Raw genomic sequence first — 22,417 nt, forward strand, 5'->3', positions numbered from 1 at the left:
TTTCGGGTTTTCTTCTCCTTATGATTTTTGATCTGGACCATAGTGGGATTGTCAGGTAGCGGAAGGATTTCATAATCTTCTTCTATGGCTTCCCAAAGATCTAAAGCTTCTAGGTAAGCCTCCATTTTAACAGCCCAAAGATCATAGTTTTCCCATTGAAAATTGGAAGAGTTGCTTGGGAAAAGCTTGTTTCAGAATCCATTCTAAGGTCCCGTAAGAAAAAAAGCTCTGATAGCAATTGTTAGTGTTTATAAGAAAGCAAAGTTTCTTTTAACAGAGAACAAAAATGAAAAAAAAGGAACGAGAAAATATATTGAACGAGAATATATGGAAGGAGAACAATAAAAACTTATTTTATTGAATCGTTACAATTTATAAAATTTAAAAATAACTATCCACTAACAATGTGTTCCTAGAATTGAATTAATTCATTAAATAAAATGCATGAATCAAAATAACAAATGATTCCTTAAAACTAGGGAAATAAAAAATAAAACAGAATTAAAAGGTGCAGTCCCGAAGCAATTTTCTAACAAAAACAAAATTCAACTCTCCTTCTTTCTTGTGTTTTTCCTTTACATTTGTTTTGGTGTTATTCAATTGTTGCATCATTGCACTAGTCAAAACAACCCTTTCACCAAGCTCTTCAAAACTAGTTTCAATCAAGCTCCATAAATCCTTGGCGCATAGAAAAACTTTTCCTCGACTCACTCCAATTATGATAATGCAGACCATCAAAGTGGAGAATTTTATCTTAAATCTTTGTGTTGTATTCTCTTCTCTCTTAGCTAAATTGCAGCTTAGTTATATACATCAGGTCTGGTTAAAACTCTGATATCAGCTTGTAAGGAATAATAAAAATATATAAAACTTCTAAATTGATTGATATAAGGTTGTTACATAACCTTTATAGAACATATATATAACAACAAATACCTCTTCGTCTCGTAGTTTATTTATATCAATACTAACACGTTATCATTTACTTTATAGCCTCAAAACTTCTTCAAAGCAAACGATAGACACAACAATATTGACATAAATCAAACATTTTTGCATGATCAATGTGATTCTGCGGATTGGAAATGAGACCAGTACTCCTTCACAAGTTGCTTGAACAGCGATCCTTCTTTCGCCATCAACTTCGTTGGTTCATCATACTCCACCAACCTTCCTGTAAAAAGCAAGTAAATGATAAAAAAAAAATCATCACATTTATTTTAATAAAAAAATTCAAGTGTGTAAAACAAGTTCTCCATATTCTACAAGGTGTCCAAATCAACTAACCCATTGTTTATCACATTGCCCTTTAACTAGTGAATGCAAGCAAACCTATGCTAAACAGCATGCCTATGCAATCCGTGGTGAGTGCCAAGCCAAGTGTTACAGGTAGAATTCTAGTTAGGAAGGTATAAACTCAACTATTTGCATTCTTTATTAGTTTGATATTAGCATAAGAAAATGAGAATGGAGTTATGGATAGTTTGATAAAGGTTTTGGTTTTCTATATCCAAATTACCATCACTGAGTGAAAGAACCATAGTGCAATCCATCACAGTTGGTATCCTGTGTGCTACTGTAATCACTGTGCAATCTGCAAACTCAGTCCTGATTGTTTTCTGTAGAATTAAATCAGTTGCATTGTCAATTGATGCAGTAGCTTCATCCAACACCAATATCCTACTTCTCCTTAAAAGTGCACGCCCCAAACAAAATAATTGCCTCTGTCCCATGCTCCAGTTTGATCCATCTTCAACAACTGTATAACAACATTTTTCTAGCTGTTATTACCCAGGAAAGTACTAGTGACATAATGACCACCAATGTTTGAAAAAAACAACAGTTTACAACCACAACTGTGGCTGCATGAACCTCATTTCTGCATTTTCCAACAATATTATGTATTGTCACAAAACCCAACTGAGATTTCAAACCTTGATTACCATAAAATTGCCAATGTACCTGGGGAGTTTAGACCCTCAAATTTCTCTTGGACAACTTCTCGTAACTGACATTTCCCAAGAACCTTCATGTTGACCAAAAATTAAGCTTCATTTGAAAAGTTAAGCACAAAAATAAACAGAATGTGGTTGGTTTTACCTCCCATATCTCCTGATCAGAGTATTGAGATAAAGGGTCTAAATTATATCTAACAGTTCCATTAAAAAGGGTAGGATCCTGAGGTATAACTCCAAAACGTGACCTCAAATCATGAAGGCCAATTGAAGATATGTCTATGCCATCAACTACAATTTTTCCACCTGCTGGCTCCACCAGACGGAATAATGCACTGATAAGAGTGGACTTTCCACTGCCTGTCCTTCCAACGATTCCAATCTTGTGTCCTGCTTTGAATGTGCATGTGATTCCATGAAGTATAAGTGGTCCATCAGGCCTGTATCGTACCTGTCTTGGTACAAACAAGCAAATTATATATGCATATCATTTCATGTTTGAACATTATGATTCACATTTGAAGTATCAATTACCTGCAAGTATTTTAGCTCTACTTTACCAGCAACTGGCCAATTTGAAGGAGGACGATTTCCTTCTATTACTTCTGGGGCCTCACTTGGTATATGCATATACTGATTTAGCCTCTCCACAGAAATTATGTAATTTGCTAGATTGCATTGACTCTGAATTGAAAATACTAGTTGAGCATTTAGTGTAAGGCCATAAGATAGAGCCATGCCAATGAATCCTAGAACAAAGGATATTTGAAATTAATAAACTTGCATATAGGGAGATACTGATACTGTTTGATGATAAAAGTAAAACACTGTGAAGATAGTTGTAGTGCTAAAATCCATTATATTTCACATGTAACATGACAGAAGTCTCACCAGAGCTGAAAGTCCCTGGTGGAAGTGTAACCATGCATAGTGCTGTGGAGGAAAGAAGCACTGCACTAACTATTTCCAATCTCTGAATCAGCCACTCATTTGAGGCAAAACTATGGAAGAAGGGACTAGCATTGATGTCAATTAGATCAAGACTCTTCTCAAAGAAACGATCGTCTTCTTCAAAGGCTCTTATTGTCACAACTCCAGCATTAGTTTCTGCTACATGATTAGCTACAAAGGACTTTGTTGTGCCATTCATCCGCATCACTTCTTTTGCGGTGGAAAAATAGTATTTCTAGTTTTAAAATGGAAATACTTTGTTCAGTTTCCAAACATGAATATCAATATTGTATATACTAAAAGATCAAGAAAAAGTTACCAAAAGATAGCTGCTAAAAGCTAAAGAACAATGAGCATTATATAGTCAAATTGATAGTGCCAGTCAAAATAGAAGACACCATTTTAGTATCACAGTAATTTTAAAAGAAGAATTTGCCATTACCTGCAAGCGTATTGCAATGTAAACCATCGGTACAGCGATAAACAAGATTTGCCAAGTGATAATTGCTAAAACTATGAGGTTGGTATAGAAGTTTGTAGTACCTCCCACAGTATAAGCAATAATAAAAGGGATATCAATATCCATAATGCTTAGATCTGATGAGACCTACATAGAAAATGACTATCAAAATACTATTATAATTCATAGCATCGAAAGAAATTATTCAACATACATACCCTACTAAGTATTCTTCCCAATGGTGTAGAATCATAAAAGGACATTGGTGCACGGAAAAGGGAGTTCATTAACTGTAAAAATATATATTTTGATGATTGAATGCCCAAGGAAACTAGAAGTACAGTTCTGATCAGAAGAAAAACAGTAGAAAAAGCCCCAATCACGAAGTAAACAACAATCAGCCGCAATGTGCTAACTTTGTTATTGTCAACATTAGCAGCCATCCATGAGTTTTGCAATATCTGGCAAATGACAAACAAGAGGTGACAAAGAGAAGTCACAAAGAAGTATACATAGCCTTTCGCCTGATTCAAATACTGCAAGTAAGGCTTCAACCCCGTGTCTCCTATCTCTCTCTCTTCTTCCTTTATTAGCTGATTTCCATATGTGTCTTTTGATTGGTTCTCCTTGAAAGCTTGTGTAATCTCTTTAGCAGATATTGAAGGCCTCTTGGAAGAAGACACATTCATAGGATTGTTAGAACCAGCAGTTTTTTTGTGAGCATTAACAAGATCTTGGAATTCTTGGCTTGTGGACAACAAATGATGGTAAGGAGCAGATTCTAGGATTTCCCCATTTGACATCAACTGGGGAAAAGATAAAAAAAAAGGAACGTCAGTAACTTCCAATTCATTTCTAATTTACTATCACTAGTAATGTGCAGGAAACAGAGAAAAGAAGACATTCAGCATAATCATGTTCTGGTTTTATTGAATTACCAAAACAGAATCAAACGCTGGTAGAAAGTCAACTTGATGAGTAACGAGTAAAACAGTTTTCTCTTTCAGACCATCCATGATGTATTCCTGCAAAATTTAAAAACCTTATTTGAATAAAGACTGTCACATAAAACATGATGGTAGAGTGTGAAGTAAGGAAGATGACATTACATTAAACAAATTTGTGGCAGTATGTGCATCAACAGCACTGAATGGATCATCCAAGAGATATACATCAGCATTCTGATAAAGAGCACGCGCAAGTTGAATTCGCTGCTTCTGGCCTCCACTCAAGTTAACTCCTCTCTCACCTATTTGAGTGAGATCTCCGTGGGGAAACAGCTCCAAATCCTTTAGTAGTGATGATCTACGAAGTGTTTCTTGATATCTATGAGCATCCAAATCTGATCCAAACAAAATATTTTCCCGTATAGTACCAGTCTGTATCCATGCTGTTTGAGAAACATATGCAAACTTTCCATAAACTCCAATCTGAAATTCAATAGAGAGAATTAAACACCTATTGATATTACATCTGAAAAGAAGGATAAGAAAAAATAGTACTCAGTATAGTGAGTTGAATGCATATGCTAAAAATAACTACTGATTATGAAGTAGAAATGTCATGAACATTATATATAGCCAATAACAGTACCCAAAGATTCAATAGTGTATTCTATAATATAGAAGCATAAAAGGAATCAAATCTTACAGTTCCTTTTATCCTTGGAACCTCTCCGAGAATTGTAGCCAAGAGGGTTGATTTGCCTGAGCCAACTTCTCCACAAATAGCAAACTTTTGTCCTTGTCTGATCTCCAAGTTTATGTTCCTCAGTGTTGACTTTGATTCATTACCTTCCCATGAAAAGTCAGCAGATTTGATTGTAATTGACCCTTTACTGCCATCAAAACTTTTATTCCTGAAATTTACACTTTGCAATTCAGGTGCATTAAGGAACTGAATAATCCGGTAAAATGCCACTTTTGCTTGAATGACCACCCCAATAACATCTGGGATGGCTGTAATTGGCTCCTGCACAAGGCGTATGGTGGCCACAAATGTGAAAAGATTATTTGCATGCAGAGGAATATTCAAGAAGTAACATGTCCCAAAAGAAGCAGCAGAGACCAAAATCGGTGAGGACCAGAAAAGAAAGATGTTGTACGCCTTTTTCAGTTGCACTGAACGTAAAAGTTTCAGTTCCAAATTCCTAAGTCTTTCTATAGCCTTTCTGAAATGAGTTTCCCATGCATACAGCTTCAGCACTTTCATATTTGTAAGAGCCTCAGAACTCGCCTTCAATCGCTCATCTTGTGCCACCATGAGTTGGCTCTGAAGCTTATGCTGCAACTTTGCTAGTGGAGCGTTGCAAAGCACAGTGAGGACTATCACCACCAATGAGGATATTGTTGCTATTCCAATAGCATGAAAAAGTATAACTATAGCAATACATATTTGGAGGCTTGTTGTCCATGACTGGTGAAACCAATATGGAAATTCTCCAATTCTGTAAGCATCCACAGTCACATAATTCATTATCTCACCACCAGAGTGTGTCAATCTAGCCGCACTAGATAACCTCAATAATTTTTTATAAATGGCTGCAGTAAGCAGTGATCTAACTTTCATTCCAACAAGCCTACTGCGGAAATACCACTGTCTTTGAGACAGGGACTCGATGATCTTTATGATGAAAAGTAATATGACCAATACATAACCCTCATATTTGAAACTTCCATTACCCTCAGAAACTAATATAAAAGCATTCAGAAGTACAGGACCAGTGGACAAGGTGAGTACCTTTAGCAGAGCAAAAAATCCAGTCATCAAAATCTCTCTCCTGTGGCACCAAACTATGGTCCACAACACTGATGATTGTGATAATGGTTCTTTTCCTTTTTCTCTGTTCAAACGTTCTAAAAAGGACAAGTAGCAACTTTCTGTTCGATCTGATTCTCGCAACGTGGGTATATCCTCATCCTGAAGTGTTTTCTCTTGACCCCTTTTCATCAATGGATTCAACCACCAAAATGACATCTTACTAAGGAATCCAGCTTTGGCAAATGGAGTCACATAATTATCTGGATCAACCTCACTACAGTGATCATTCAAAGGGTCGTAAAGGCCTTCATCAATTTCTCCGTCACGTTTATGTACTTTATAAGTACACAAGAGAAGCAAAACTGATCCTGGAAAAGACAGAAAATCGAAAGCTTCCTTGAAGGTCAATTTTCTGCTACTAATTGCGTAAGACATGGATAGAACACAGAAGATAAATGAAACAAAAAACGTAACAAGAGAAAACAACCACAACCATGCTCTTCGAAGTTGTTTCAACTGAAGACTTACACTTAGGCCTACAAAAAGCCATCTGAATCCTTGAAAAAGCTCTGCCAACCACAACTTAAGAGGGAAGAGAGTGTGTCTCTTTCTTAATTCCTCCTCTAAAATCCAAATGCCTAAGCACACATACAACAGCCCTAGAAAACAATTGGAAATGGCTGAAACTAGCTGCAAGTTTGAATATATTTCCACCTGAAACTGACCACGAAGTGGTTTGAACAAAGACTTCTGTATCAAAATGAATGCTAGCATGATCAGTAGCAAAACATCAAAGCAGATGATCAAGAATTGAATGGTGCACGTAGAAGGATCTTTCAAAAACTTGAAATCGTAACAGAAGGGTGGTTTTCCTCCATTCCCAAGACAATCAGTTTCTCCACAAGCCATGCTCCAAAAATCCTCCATCACTGTAAGTTTTCTTTGCCGCTCAAACTCTGATATGAAGGACATGAAAGTTACATCTTTATAAACAAAACATTGTCGTAATGTTTTTTCCTTTAAAAAGTGAACCAAAAAATGGTCACAATATTATGAAGGTACTAAAATTCCACTTATCATTTTTAAAAACATTACTTTCATCTAACTTATACATCTTATTTTTACATATATTTATATTAAAATCTAAAATTTTTGGTAGATTTGCAGATCAAACCTATTTAGTTATCCAAGGACTAAATGCATCAGACTTAAATATCTGTAATTCAGGTGAACTCAAAATTTGAAAACTCCTCTACCATGCTGTTGCAGGTTTTAGGGTGGTTTAAATCAAAATACTCAGCCCTGTTGGATTTGAAAACATGAAACATGTGTAAAAGTCAACACTCAAAAGAATGGAAATTTTGAATTCTTCTAAATGTTTAAGTTGTTATAGTGAGTGACCACATACTTAACAGCAGCAGTTATCGAAAATCACGAAGCTGAATTAAAAAATGAAAGATGAACCATTTAAGTAACTCTGAAAAGGAAAATCTGATGGATATATAGTGTAGCACAGAAAGATATATAATAATTCTGAAGAACCTTTGTACGGAACAAGATCTGTTTGTAGTTTTATCACTCCAAAGTAGTTCATATATACATGTACTAAAAAACCATTTTGTCAACTTAAAGAAGAGAGAGACAACGATTAGAAAACAAACATGTAAATAATTGTGCAGTGAATTTTTCTAGTGACGTGATTGCATGACTTTGGGTGTAGAAGTAAAACAAATCATTCACACCATCTAACTGAGTGTATAATAATCATATAATAAGACACATTGAAACAAGGAGAAGGAACCAATAATATGTAACTAGTTTATTAAATAAAGAAAAACTACATGATCGATGGTGGAAAAAGTAAAATGCCAGCCTTTTCTACTGTGCTTATTTTATTGTATGTATAATATAATGGTGAGAGTGAATTAAAAAATTTATATGATGAGCACTGGAATAGAATATCATTGGAAAAATAGCTTCTTAAGAATGTGGTCTTCTCTTAACGTAAAAACGAAAGATTGTTTGTCCGTGTTATTGAAAAATCAAAGTTGGGGTCAAATATTCTCTTATTTTTCCATTTTGTGGAAGATAACGTTGTCTGAAAGGAAAACCAGAGGTTGTACACCGGAAGAGTGAAGAGACAAAATCGATGGAAACCCTAGTACCATGTCTTCATTGATGTATTTTTAAATCTAATATAAGCTTAAAACAAACTAAGTTTGATATAATTTTTACAAGAGCGCTTGGAAAATAAAATTTACATGTACTTAAATAATATAATTTGATCTTACTAGTTGTTAGACAGCAGTATTTTTTATTTTTTTTCTTAATTTTTTTTAAATAAAAGATAGATTTTAAACCCATCTTAAAAAATCAGTTTTTAAAATGAATTTGCATTTACAATATAATATATAATGTAAATTGATTATATTTTTAGACAATATAAATTTTTTTAACACATCTCATTGTGAACAAACATATGAATTTCAACAAATAGCAAATTTAGTTAGAAAAAATCAAATACATGACAAGGTAGGATAGTGATCCAATCAAGGAATAAAATAATAGATTTTGCATAAATAAATTCTCACTTAACTAAGAAAATTTTAAATTTAATTCAATCTTATAAACTGGTTTGTTAGATTAAGTTGAAATTAAAATTTAATTTTTCATCATTTTTAATATATCACGTTAAAAAAAATAAAGATTATTATAAACTCAAATTGTATTAAGAAAAACTCTAAAATTAAGTTAGACTTAAATTTAACTTTTACAAAATTGACTAATTATAAGATAAAGATTCAATTATTACATACTCTAATTTAATCTTTTATCTCTAGTAAATATATGAATTTAATTTTAATTCGTGGAATTTCTAACACGATGTGACTTTTCTTTTCACCTATTCTTCTAACACTCCTTATAAAAAATGTAGACTGATAGGTGAAAAAAATAAAAATACTTAAATATTTCTGTTTCACTTTTACTATTGGAATAATATAAAATTATTGTTTAGAACTTTAAAAAATTAACATAAATATTTAAAATGTATAGTATAGGCTTACGCGGATGTAGTATCTATTTCTTATGCATGAAAGTGAGGAGATCGCGACGGGTTAAAGGTACATGGACAAATGAAATTTGTAAGTATATATGGAATTATAATATAAAATTTCATATGATTCGGTATTGACATTAATATAATCTAAAGTTGTCTTGGTTTTGGCCAAAGTAGTTTTGACATATGAGTTTTTATTTAAATTATAATGGAAACCACGAGGTTATTAGAAAAATACATATGAGCTTTTATTATTGTTTTTATGCTGAGCAGCTTGTCTTTTTCATTTGTTTCTTCTCTCGTCAATTTTGTTTTCATCTTTTCACCTCGAATTATTATATTATTTATATTAGGTTACGTTTTAGCTTTTTATACAGTTTAAACTAAAAAAGATTTTCATTAAAAATTGAAAACAACCAATATTTCATTTATATGATACTATATGAAAATTACACAATAAATGTTATAAAAATAAATAAATTCAATGCAATTAATATTAATTTAGATAAATAAAAACTTAAAGTTTTGAAAATAACAATATATAAATTTAATTAATGCTAAAACTTATTATATATATATATATATATATATATATATATATCTTATTTTAAATTTACAAATTAATTTATTAATTAGTTTACCAAACCTTTCGAATTCAATAAGTTAGTTTTTATAAATTAAAAACTTTCAACTAAGAGTTAGCATATTGAATGGTAGCTGATTATTTAATTTTTTTCAAAAAAAATCATAATCACCTATCGAATATAAAAGCGTCATTCACAATAAAACTTTCATTGAGTTTTAGAAAAGGTATTTGATTTTTTACTTTACCTTTTACAAAAAGTTAATGATTAAAAAATATATAAAAAAAATCGTTGCATAAGGCTAAGGAAAAAAATAAATTATTAAATCAAAATATTAAGAGAGGAGGAGTGATGAGAAAACAGAGAAGGGTAAGCGATAGGAATTGGAAAATGTAATGTGAAATGTGAAGTACTGGAGAAATAGTGCATTGAATAGTGTTTTAATTTTTTTTTTCAAATAAATACTTAATAAACATTGCAAGGTCAGACAATATGCAATCGTTGTTAGATATGCGCATTTATAATAAAATGTTTAGAAAAACATTTTAAACAAAATAAACAAAATAAACAATAACACATTATTTTTATATCCTAAATTACATTTAAATATCTCTTAAGAACTTTTACATGTTATGCTAATTTTGTATAAGATTACAAATAAGTATAAATTATTCTTGATAATATATATTAAGTATTCTCAATCATTTTTAATTTCCGAGTATTCTAAATCATTTCTAATTTTTCTAGTTAATTTTGACTATTCAAGTTTAAGCATTTATGATATCCAAGTATTATCACCACTTTTGGTTTACAAGTATTATTATTATTCTTGGTTTACAAGTATTATTATTATTCTTGGTTTACAAGTATTATTACTACTCTTGGTTTACAAGTATTATCACTATTCCTAGTTTTACTATTATCACCTCTTAGGGTGTGTTTGTTTGGAGAGATTTGGGGGAGATGATTTGGGGGAGATGATTTGAATGAATTTGTGTGGATTTAAGGGTAATTTTTGAGTTGTTTTTTTGAGTGGATTTGTGGGTAATTAAGAGTGAATTTGGAAGTAAAGTTTATGAGAATTAGTGTAGGATTTGATTGATGTGACAGATAAACAAATTTTGTTTAATTGATAGAAATTGAAGATTACCATAATGCCCTTAGTTATTAATGTAATATAAAATGATAATTGTTAATGTTATATTTAATTGTAAAAGAGTTTATAAATAGTAAAAAATTAAAATTAATTATTAAAATTAATTTTAATATTGTAAAAAATTAAAATTAATTATTAAAATTAATTTTAATATTGTAAAAAAAAAGAAAAAGAAAAATTAATTTTTTAGATGAAAATAAATTGTATTATTATTATTATTATTTTATTATTATTATTATTAGTTGTATATAATAATAATATATAATAATAATATATAAGGAGCGAGTCTCAGTTTCTTACATCTCATCATTATTTTGAGCAATCATGGAAGTTATCTTATAAATGAATAGTTTTATATGCAAAGCCACGAGAAAGGATAATATTGTAAAACTTCATTCTTTACCTGCAAATCTCCTCTTCTCTGCGAAGATAGAATCTCTCTTCAATCCCGCAAATCTTCGCTCGTAATTACTCTCAAATCGTTGCAAACGAACAACATGTCACTCGCATATCCGTCTTTCTTAACAGTAAATCCATCTATACGAACACAACCTTAGTTTATAAGTATTTTCACTAGTAAAAAAACTGTTTTTTAACTCATGTTATAGGTTTCGGTTTAGGTGAAACCGAAGCCTATCAAAACACGGTGATATTTTTGTAATTTAAGAAAACTTATATGCCTCGGTTCAAGGGGAACCGAAGCATATAAGGCATATTACCTCGGTTGATACTACAATTGATGCCTAAAAGCTCACTTGCTCCCTAACAGGTCTCTGAAATTTGAAGTCTGCGCAGAGCCTATGGCTTCGATTCATTCAGAACCGGTGTGAAACCATGTTTATGCATCGGTTTAAGCGGGAACCAGGCGTATAACAATTTCATATTTTTTTTTCTAAGGACTATATGCCTCGTTGGAGAGTACAACCGAGGCATATATGTTTGTATTGCTTACCTCTTAACCCCGCTGCCTCAAAAAAACTTAACCTACAATAGTGTTTCATTTCCTTCTTCCTTGAGAAACAAATGTTCTTCCTTTCTCGTGCAGAAGACTTTTTCACCATTGTTCTCGCTCTCGCCCCCTGGCTGCACCGCCCTTGCTGCTCCGCCTCCGTTGCACAGCGCCCCTCCGAACTGCCCCGCTGCTCCGCCCCCTTCCCCTTTTCCTCTTCTTTCTCGTGAGCAACCAAATCTACGAGGCGGCTCCAAAATCTCCCCCTCCACGCAGAGACTAAAGGTGACCAAACTCGAAACCGAAAACGAGATCCCTTCGTCTTCCTCTTTGTTCGCCAAAACCTTACCGCCGGGAGCCACCACCACCTCGTCATGTGTGACGGCTACGAGCACAGCTTCCACCTCGCCTACGAGTGCGTTGCCTCTGGAGGGAAGAGCAAGCGGTGGTCGTTAGGAGTGAAGTGAGGTTGCTGATGAGTGATGACAAATTTATGAACACCGAAAAACGGCGCCACAAACTTGTTGAACAATCGGCAAGTGTGACCGAATCGTATCAAGTAATAAACTCGGTAAGACCAAGTATCGTTCTCCCAAAGGACTCACGGCCTAGTTTAGTTATGTGATTTGTTGATTATTTAAGACTTAAGAACGAAATAAGTGAAGTTTAATATGCAAAACAGAAAATAAACATGTATGCATGAATGTGATCAATGGCTAAAACAAAATACAAACACTTCAATGGAATATATGGATGAGTATGTTGTTGGGGTTATCAATTTCATCTTATCCACTCTCATATACTTTAGGAATTCAACATTCTTTTCATCATTGTTAATGCCACTCTCTAAATTACCTTGCAAGAAGGCCTATCCCTAATTACGAGTTCATACAATTCCTAGCATTCCTAATAATTAGTTCTTTTAGTGCAGGAGCTTAACGGCAACCAATATACTATTGGGAGAAATTCCCCGGATCTAGACTTCCCCGTACGTTTCCGTATCGACAAAATCAATAATCATGCATTGAATGAGTTAAACAAAGCAAGCATTGAGCAAAGAGGAAAAACCCTAACTAATGATGAAAGAAAGCATAGGTCTTAAATATAAGATGTAAAAACAAATTCCATATATGAGAGTTTCACAAGACTACATTGATTCCCCAACAACAATACAAGGTTTAGTTCACCATATTCATGGTGAAACTAGATGAATAATAATGAAAGAATGAAAGATAAAACCCTAGAAAGGTGAAGAGGTAGCCTGAGCATCCAAGATCCTCCTTCAAAGGGGGTGGAAGAGAGAGTGTTTGCTTCGTTTCTGCCAAAGATACAAACCCTAGGACATCCTAAGTGTTAAAGGTTGCTTTTAGTATCAATTTCAAGCATGAAAATAACAACCCCAAACTTAGAACTTTGCTTATCCTCAAGCAAACAAGATGTAACTCAATCTTCTACCAATTCATATGATGGTTCATTCATTCAAAAATTTCTTTTCAAGATAAGCAAAGACTTCAATCAAACTTTTGACCAAGATTTCAATCAAGATGTGCACATGCTTTAGTGTTCACAAAGTCAGTTAATATCAAACAAATGCTATTTTTCATGAATGATCAATCAATTAAGCATGGATGTTCATGTGCTCATGGAATACTTCCTCACCAGGTAAAGTGTTTCACTCACACACAAGTGTATAAGAGGTAATCACTCATTCACTCCACTACCACAATGTCACATGAATCAACTTTGCCTTTCATTTAACCACAATCAAAACATTTACAAGCATGCATCATCACAAGGACTTTTCAATGGCTTATAACGTGGCTGGGCTAATCAAGAAAATTGGTTTTTCTGGATCACAAAATCCTTGAGTTAAGAGAATCATAACAACACAATTATTCTTATTTTTCCCAACTTGTCTTTACATTGAGCTTTGCTTTTTCTTTTCTTTTCTTTCTCTTTTTCTTTTCTTTTCACATTCTTATTCTTAACTTTTAGCTCAATGCTTTTCCTTTTTCTTTTTCATGCTTTCCCAACAACCCCAAACTTGAACATTTAACAATACCACAAAAGATTTTCTACTTAACTCAAGGTAAAGCTTTTCAACAAGGGTTTTCAATTTATGTTCAAGGCTAAGGGTTCAAAGGATAGAACACAAAGTGTTTTCTTTTAGTGGGCTAACTTCATGAATTTGGCCAATAAAAAGGGTTCCAACAAACGGCCTTGATCATATGATGCAAAACAAGCAATTGATTCAATCATAGAAAACCTGGGCAAAATCATTCATGCTTTCAAAGTAATAGCATTCAATCAATAAAAACTTTGGAGCTCAAAACCTCACAAATAGGCTCATTCACATTTGACATATACATCCTGCTTAATCTCACAATCACAATCATAATATCCTGCACTTGTTCACAAAGCTTGTGAATCACCTGTATAAGCATTTAATGTGCACATCTATCTCAACATCAATCAATCAATAATCATCATCAAGCATTACTTATCACACAATCACAGTCAATAGCAAACCATCATAACAAACCAGGTTTCCAATAGAGTACATCAACCTTAATCTAAAACAAAAGTAAATAAGTTCAGAACACTTAAACCAACAAAAGCATAAGTTCATGATAGCATTCATCAGTAAATGCTATCTCAGCTCCTCATCAATCTGAGCTGTCCTCTGTATCTTCCTCTTCTTCTTCATCTTCATCATCTTCATCATCTTCAAATGCATCATCATCATCAGCTTCACCTTCTTCCATCTCCCTATCTGAAGCTTCAGCTGCTTCAGATCCTCCTCCTTGCACCGGCTCCTCTAGCCAAGCTACCACATTATGGAATTCCTCCATGTCCACCTTTGAGCTGGAGGTGTATCATACATCCCACAATCATCTCAGCCGTAGCCACCTGCCCTCTATGAATGGATTGTAACTGAGCACCTATAAGAGACATGTACATGTCCCTCATCTGGAACGGTTCTGCTTCATGTGTCTCAGCAGATGTCTGGCTCTGTGCTTGCCCTCTCTCTCTGCGAGCATGGCGTGGTGGAACTGGCTGAGCTGCCTCCTCACCTCCACAGTACTGTCTGTAATAGGCCTCATCAATGGCTTTTCTTGGCCTTTCAAATGGTGGAGCAGAAGTGTCCACCCCAGCTATCTTGCAAAGGTGAGTGATTAAGGAGGGATGTCCTAGGGGTGCTTTGTTATTTGAGGTATTGGCACACGCACTAATCTCATCAGCTATCACCTGCCCAATATTAACATTTAAGTTCCTGATAGCACAGTAGATGAAGAGTGCCCTGTTGAGAGTAATATCTGGCACATGTGAACATGGCTGAATGTTGGCATGAGAAAATGTCATCCAATACTTTGCAAGAGGAGTCAGATCAGTCCTCCTAATGTTTACCACTGAACCAGATCTATTCCTTTGGAAGTGTCCTCCAGGTATACATAGTACTCTCTCTACATCCTCAAAATCAGCCCCTTCCTCCATGCAAAGAGCAAACTGGCATTGCTCACCAGCCCACACAGTATCCAGGAAGTTATTAATAGAATCAGGATCATACCTGATAGCATGGCCTCTGACATAGCCCAGATAATTTTCAGCTGGATAATCACCAATCTTCTTTGCATTGGTGTAGAATTCTTTTACCACAGCTATGTTGGCAGGTGCAGGATATGTGGCTAGCTTTCCCAGTCATTCCCTAACAATTGCTCTCCAAATTGAGGAGCAAAATTAGGTGTCATTCCAACTTTTCTCTCCATAAAGAGTCTCCTGTCTTGTACCACCTTGAAGTGCTTCTCATGTTTCCGAGAGAAGAACCTACTAGAATGGGGCTGTTCTGGTTCCTTTTCCTTTCTCTTGGTTGCCATGGTTTTCACTCTTTTTCCTAAAGAGGATGTCATTCCTGCAATCAAACAAAGATACAAAATCACAGAATATGATGTTAATCATTAGTAAAATATAGAATACAACTCCTTTCGAAGCTAAACCACCGCTAAGGGTCAGAATTACCCCTCAACGCCACCAATGCCACATTCCAGAACACAAATTTTCAAAAATTTCAGGTCTGGCAGAGTGCCGCTCAGCGGCAATTTAACCCTGAGCGGTAACTCTGCAGAGTTTTGAAAAACCTCTTTTTAAGCTGTCCTAACTCCACCCAAATGCAATTTTCAGTTTTCCAGATCAAAATCATGCAGTTTAATCGGTTCAAACATCAATTATATCATCAAATCATGCATATAAATCAAAACCCCTAAATATTCATGCTTTGACAATCACATTCAAAATCAAGAACCCTAGAATGAACAAAAATGCTTTTACTTACTTGGGTGGAGATACTAGATGCAATGAGAATGCTTCCAAGCTTAGATGCTCTCTTCCAACCCCAAACTTAGATGAAACACTAGTGAGAAAGTGAGTGGAACAGAAATTTTTCAAAAGAGAAGAGGTAAAAGATGTGGAGAACCTTGGAAAAGGTATGTGGGAGTGTTTGTGCAGAGAAGAGCCTGAAAGTGAGAGCATTTGCGCAGCTTAGGGTATAAAAATACCCTAATGGGCTCGGGTCCCGCTAAGGGGAAACTAAAGCCCACTTTGCGATAGTACCGCTCAACGGTACTGATGGAAGCTTATCCATGCTTGAATGACCTGGCCTTGTAGACAAAACGGATGCAGCGGATGAAAAACAGTATTGATGCAGTGGATAAAAAACAGCAGAGTGGATGCAGTGGCAACTGAGTGAGATTGATTGATGGTTGGTGTATTTGAGTGGAATAAGTATGTGTGGGAACCTCACAGCTCAGAAGGCCTTCCTACAATGGAAGGAAGCTAGAGGAAAGGGAAGAGGAAGTAGAGAGAATTAGTGACTCAAGAGCAATAGGGCTGGTAGTGAATTTCAGCAGCAATTTACTAAGCTCAAAAGTAACCCAATACAAAGAAAAGGCCCTCTTATTTATAGGTGAAGAGGAGCCTAAATTCTGTTTGTAATTCCCTCCTAAAATTCAAATTATTCAGATTTTGATCAAGCAAAATCCATGCCTCATTCCAGCTCATCCAGCAAGGTGTGTGCTTCCTTCCAAATCAGCCAACATTCACGTGGAAAATGCTGGTGCATGCCGTAAGCACCTCCTTTGCTTTTTGGCTCCTTTGCTTGGTTCTTTCTTGGATGGCTCAATCATATTCTCCAAGATTTATTAATTCCTACAAAACAAAATATAAGTGCTTTAGTTAAGAGAAGAAGGATTTTTATAAGTAACCTTCCATAGAAGTAAAATGTTAGATGATCCTTCTTCTTCTTGAATCTTCCTAGCCATTGCTCTAGTAAGAGGTCCAATGTGATTTCTTGATGGTTTTCCATCAGACCCTCCCTCTTGAAAAAGATCTGTCCTCAGATCTGCTTCATCATGTTGATCATCTCCTGTGAAAGGAATTAAATCGCAGATGTTAAAAGTAGGACTGACACCATAACTTTCAGGAAGGTCTAATATGTATGCATTATCATTTATCTTTTTGACCACCTTGAATGGACCATCTCCTCTTGGACTAAGTTTGGATTTCCTTTGAGAGGGAAATCTTTCCTTTCTCAAATGAAGCCAAACTAGGTCTCCTTTTTCAAAAACTATTTTCTTTCTCCCTTTGTTGTTCTGCATATTTTTGAGTTTGTTTTTCAATTTGGATTTTAACTTTCTCATGTAACTTCTTGATAAACTCCGCTTTAGAAGCACCTTCTTTATGAAGAAAAGAAGATGATTCTGGAAGAGGTAGTAAATCAAGAGGTGTGATAGGGTTAAAACCATAAACAACCTCAAAAGGAGAAAGATTAGTAGTCTTGTGGACTACTCTATTATAAGCAAATTCAATATGAGGTAGATGTTCATCCCAAGATTTGTTATTTCCTCTTAATATTACCCTTAATAATGTAGATAAAGATCTATTTACTACTTCAGTTTGCCCATCAGTTTGTGGGTGACATGTAGTAGAAAATAGAAGTTTAGTTCCAAGCTTTTCCCATAAAGTTTTCCAAAAATGGCTTAGAAACTTCACATCTCTATCAGACGCTATAGTTTTGGGTAAGCCATTTTACTAAAACGATCTACTACCACAAATATAGAATCATACCCCCTTTGAGTTCTTGGCAATCCTAAGACAAAGTCCATGCTTATGTCCTCCCAAGGGGTATTAGCTATAGGAAGAGGTGTATAGAGTCCATGAGGCATAATTTTGGACTTAGCTTGTAAACAAGCTATACATTTAGAACAATGCCTTTGAACATCTATTCTCATGTGTGGCCAATAAAATTTACTTTTCAAAATGTTTAGAGTTTTATCAACTCCATGATGGCCCATGAGTCCTCCTCCATGACTCTCTTTGATAAGAAGTTTTCTAATGGATCCTTGGGGTATACAAAGTTTTCCTTTATTAAAAAGATACCCCTCAGAAAGATAGAATCCATCAAAAGGCTTCTTAAGACATGATGAATAAGTGGATGCAAATGTTTCATCATTTTCATATAACTCTTTTATGTCATCAAATCCTAATATTTGAGATCCTAGGGTTACTAATAATGCATGTCTTCTAGATAAAGCATCCGCAACAACATTAGTACTCCCCTTTTTGTGTTTGATGACATAGGGAAATTGCTCAAGATATTCCACCCACTTTGCATGTCTTTTGTTTAGCTTTGCTTGCCCTTTAATGTACTTGAGAGATTCATGGTCAGTGTGTATGATGAATTCTCTAGTTACCAAGTAATGCTCCCAAGTTTTCAAAGCTCTAATGAGGGCATACAACTCTTTGTCATAGGTAGGATAGTTTAAGGTAGGCCCCCTAAGTTTTTCACTAAAGTAAGCTACGGGATGTCCTCCTTGTATTAAAACAGCTCCTATTCCTACTCCAGATGCATCACATTCTAGTTCAAAGGCTTTGGAAAAATCAGGCAAAACTAGAATAGGTGCATGTGTTAGCTTGTGTTTCAAAGTCTCAAAAGACAACTCTTGCTTATCACCCCAAATAAAAGGCATATCTTTCTTGACTAGCTCATTTAAAGGAGCAGCTATGGTGGAGAAATCTTTCACAAATCTCCTATAAAAACTTGCTAACCCATGAAAACTTCTCACCTCTCCTACATTTTTAGGGATTGGCCATTCTTGTATAGCCTTGATCTTCTCTGGATCAACATGTACACCTTCTTTTCCCACTTTGAATCCAAGGAAAATCACACTTTCTTGACAAAAAATACATTTGTCAAAGTTGGCAAAGAGATGATGTTCTCTAAGAAGAAGCAAGACTTTTCTGACATGGTTAAGGTGTTCTTGAAGGCCTTGACTATAGATTAAGATATCATCAAAGTAGACCACTACAAATCTGCCTATGCATTCCCTAAGCACATGATTCATTAATCTCATGAATGTACTTGGAGCATTGGTTAAACCAAAGGGCATGACTAACCATTCATACAAACCAAACTTGGTCTTGAAAGCAGTTTTCCATTCATCTCCTTCATGAATTCTTATTTGATGGTATCCACTTTTAAGATCAATTTTGGTGAAGAGATTTGCTCCATGTAATTCATCCAACATGTCATCTAGCCTAGGAATGGGATGCCTATACTTGACAGTTATGTTGTTGATGGCCCTACAATCTGTACACATTCTCCAAGACCCATCCTTTTTAGGGACCAACAACACAGGCACAGCACAGGGACTTAAACTCTTTTGGATCCACCCTTTGCTCAACAAGTCATTAACTTGTTTCTCTATTTCTTTTGTTTCCATAGGGTTGGTTCTATAGGCTGGCCTATTGGGTAGGCTTGCCCCAGGCACCAAATCTATTTGATGTTCTATTCCCCTCAAAGGTGGTAATCCACTTGGTACCTCTTTGGGAAATATATCATCAAATTCCTTTAAAAGTTTTTGCAACCCCTTTGGTAGAGAACCAAGTTCATGAGTGATTGAAACAAATGCCTCTTTGCAATAAAGAAGGAAATGAGGTTGTCCAAGAAAAAGATTTTTGGAAATATTCAAGGTTTGAGGTTGGACAACTTCATGGGCTGAGGCATGGGTTACCAAATTCTTTTTTTCTTTCTTATTTTCTTTTTTCTTTTCTCCATCCAACTTCTTTTTAAGAATTATTTGGTCCTCTCTTACTTGTGAAGGTGTAAGAGGACACAAAATAATTTTCTTTCCCTTGTGTTGAATGGTGATTTTGTTGGTGACTCCATCATGTAAGGCTTGTTTATCATATTGCCAAGGTCTTCCAAGTAATATGTGCCCAGCTTCCATTGGTACTATATCACAAACAATTTGATCTTCATATTTGCCAATGGAAATAGGTACACTTACTTGTTCTTTAACTACTATTCCATCATCCTCTTTGATCCATTGAAGTTTGTAAGGTTTAGGATGAGGAGTAGTGGTTAAACCAAGCTTCTCTACCATTCTAGAACTACAACAGTTGCAACAAGAGCCACTATCCACTATCATTGAACATGTCTTTTCTAAAACTTTGCATCTTGTGTGGAATAGGTTCTCTCTTTGTGACTGTTCTAATTCTACATGTTTACTTTCTAGGAGTCTCCTTACCATAAGTAAGTCACCATCACAAGGTAAAGCTTCTTCTTCTTCAGAAGTGGATGTTTCAGACTCACTATATGAAGAACCCTCACTTTCACTCTCATGTTCAAGGACGTAAGTTGACCTTCTATTGCGGCACTCAGATGCATAGTGCCCTTTTTCCCCACATCTAAAGCACTTAGTCTCCTTACTCTTATGATCTTTTGAAGGTTCTTTGACTTTTTCTTTTCCTCTCTCTCTCTCTGTCTTCATATCTTGGCTTGGTTTGACTACCCTCCCTCTTATACTCTTTCTTATGGTAAGAACTATGAGGGTAATCTTTCTTGGTGGAGCTTTTCCTCTTTAGTTGTTGCTCAACCCTCACACAAAGTTGGACTAACTCATTGAGATCATTGTAGGGTATAAGTTCAACCCTATCTCTTATGTCATAGTTGAGTCCACTTTGAAACCTAGCAATTGTTATCCTAGGTTCTTCTCTTATCCCAGCTCTCAACATGAGTAACTCCATTTTTTGTCTATATTCCTCAACACTCATGTTCCTTTGTTGGAGTTTATGGAGTTTATCCATTATCTCTCTATCATAGTAGGCTGGTACATGCCTCCTCCTCAAGGCAGCTCTCATTTCATTCCAATACCTAATGGGAGGTAAGTGTCTTAGCCTATGGTCCTTGACTAAGGCTGTCCACCAAATTAAGGCATAACCTTGAAAGCTTAGAGAAGCCATGGTGACTCTCCTTTCATCATCTATTTGGTGGCACTCAAACAATTGTTCAACTTTCATTTCCCACTCTAGGTATTCTTCTACATCATCTTTTCCATGGAAGGAAGGAAGATCAATCTTAGGCTCTCTTGGGCAATGCTCTCTAACTCTATGTTGTCTTCTAGGAGGCATTTGGTAGTGGTCATCATTGTGATGACTACTATTTTGTTCAAATGCACTTGGAGAAGATGATGATTCTTCTCTTCTCCTATGGGAAGACCTCTCTTTCTTTTTATCTTGATTAATCAAAAGTTGACTAATCATATCTTTGAGCTCAATAATCTCTTTATCCCTTTGTTCAAATCTTTGCTCAAATTCTTCCCTTAAAGACATTTCACTATTGGGTTTCAAACTTCCTTGCACACTTGATTGACTCATTCTTGTCAAAGGAAAAGGTTTTCACAAAGTTTTCAAAATATTTGACAAGTAATGAGTGAAAAGATTTTCACAAGCTTTCTTTGTTTTTGGTGAAAAATTTCTAAAGAGATTCTAGAGACAAAAGATGTTTCTAAGTAGCTCCCAGGAAGAAGAGGTGAGTCACAAATGGACAAGCTTAGAAACCAAGTTCTTCCTTAGCCAGAGTTTCCTTAGAGTTATCTTTTTCCTTAGTTTCTAAGTAGAAATTCTTCAAATTCTTTTCAAATGTTATGAAATGAACCTAAAACCAAAGAAAGGTTTACTATATGCTATGCTGTCCTAAATACCACGGAGACCTAAAAACAAAAGGATTACTCAAGACATTTAATGAAAGCAATAAAGATGCAAGAATGTAAATGCTAGACGGCCCTAAGTGAAAGTGCAAGTGACACTTGGAGCCCCTTGACACACTTCCACACTAAGAAAACGAAATTGGACTATTACAATGTTCAATTGTGAACTTGGAATTGCTTCAAGAGCATTTTTCCAAGTCACTTGGCTCAAAAACAGCAAAGAAAAAAAATACAAATTCAAACAGCAAATTCCGTGATATTTGGTGTAAATAAACTTGAAATAAGGCCTAGAAGTAATGTGAGCTTTGTCTTCTTGCTGCTGCAGAAAGCTACTCAAAATGAAGGTGTGAGTTGCTCTTTTTCCAGGGTTGAAATGCTGCTGTAACAGAGTTTTTCAGCTGCTGGACAGTGGTGTTTGGGCTGCTGTTGAGTCTTCCTTCTTGCTCCACTTTCAATGCTCAAACCACTTCCTAGGAGGCTACCAAAGTAGGAGAAGGATTC

At 35.1% G+C, this 22,417-nt stretch overlaps 1 protein-coding gene across 1 annotated transcript; it reads right to left on the reverse strand.

Moving 5' to 3' along the window:
- Positions 1-874: 874 nt before the first annotated feature.
- LOC148199482 (ABC transporter C family member 10-like) lies at positions 875-7,144 on the reverse strand. Its single transcript, XM_088114051.1, has 11 exons — positions 5,017-7,144; positions 4,476-4,796; positions 4,305-4,391; positions 3,585-4,172; positions 3,349-3,513; positions 2,847-3,141; positions 2,490-2,704; positions 2,101-2,406; positions 1,963-2,026; positions 1,520-1,759; positions 875-1,174 (listed from the first exon to the last, which is right to left on the reverse strand). The coding sequence occupies exons 1-11, from the start codon at positions 7,096-7,098 to the stop codon at positions 1,062-1,064; spliced, it is 4,476 nt and encodes a 1,491-aa protein (XP_087970177.1). The 5' UTR covers positions 7,099-7,144; the 3' UTR covers positions 875-1,061.
- Positions 7,145-22,417: the final 15,273 nt, after the last annotated feature.

Source organism: Vigna umbellata, chromosome 4, assembly GCF_029865625.1.
Source record: "Vigna umbellata cultivar VRB3 chromosome 4, Vumbellata_1.0, whole genome shotgun sequence".
Taxonomy (NCBI): Eukaryota; Viridiplantae; Streptophyta; class Magnoliopsida; order Fabales; family Fabaceae; genus Vigna; species Vigna umbellata.

Excerpts from the sequence above, each read along its gene's own strand:
- LOC148199482 (XM_088114051.1), bottom strand. The coding sequence starts at position 7,098 with ATGTCCTTCATATCAGAGTTTGAGCGGCAAAGAAAACTTACAGTGATG. Across the intron at positions 2,705-2,846 it reads ACCAGGGACTTTCAGCTCTG|GATTCATTGGCATGGCTCTA; the intron begins GTGAGACTTCTG and ends CCTTTGTTCTAG. Across the intron at positions 2,407-2,489 it reads TAGAGCTAAAATACTTGCAG|GTACGATACAGGCCTGATGG; the intron begins GTAATTGATACT and ends GTACCAAGACAG.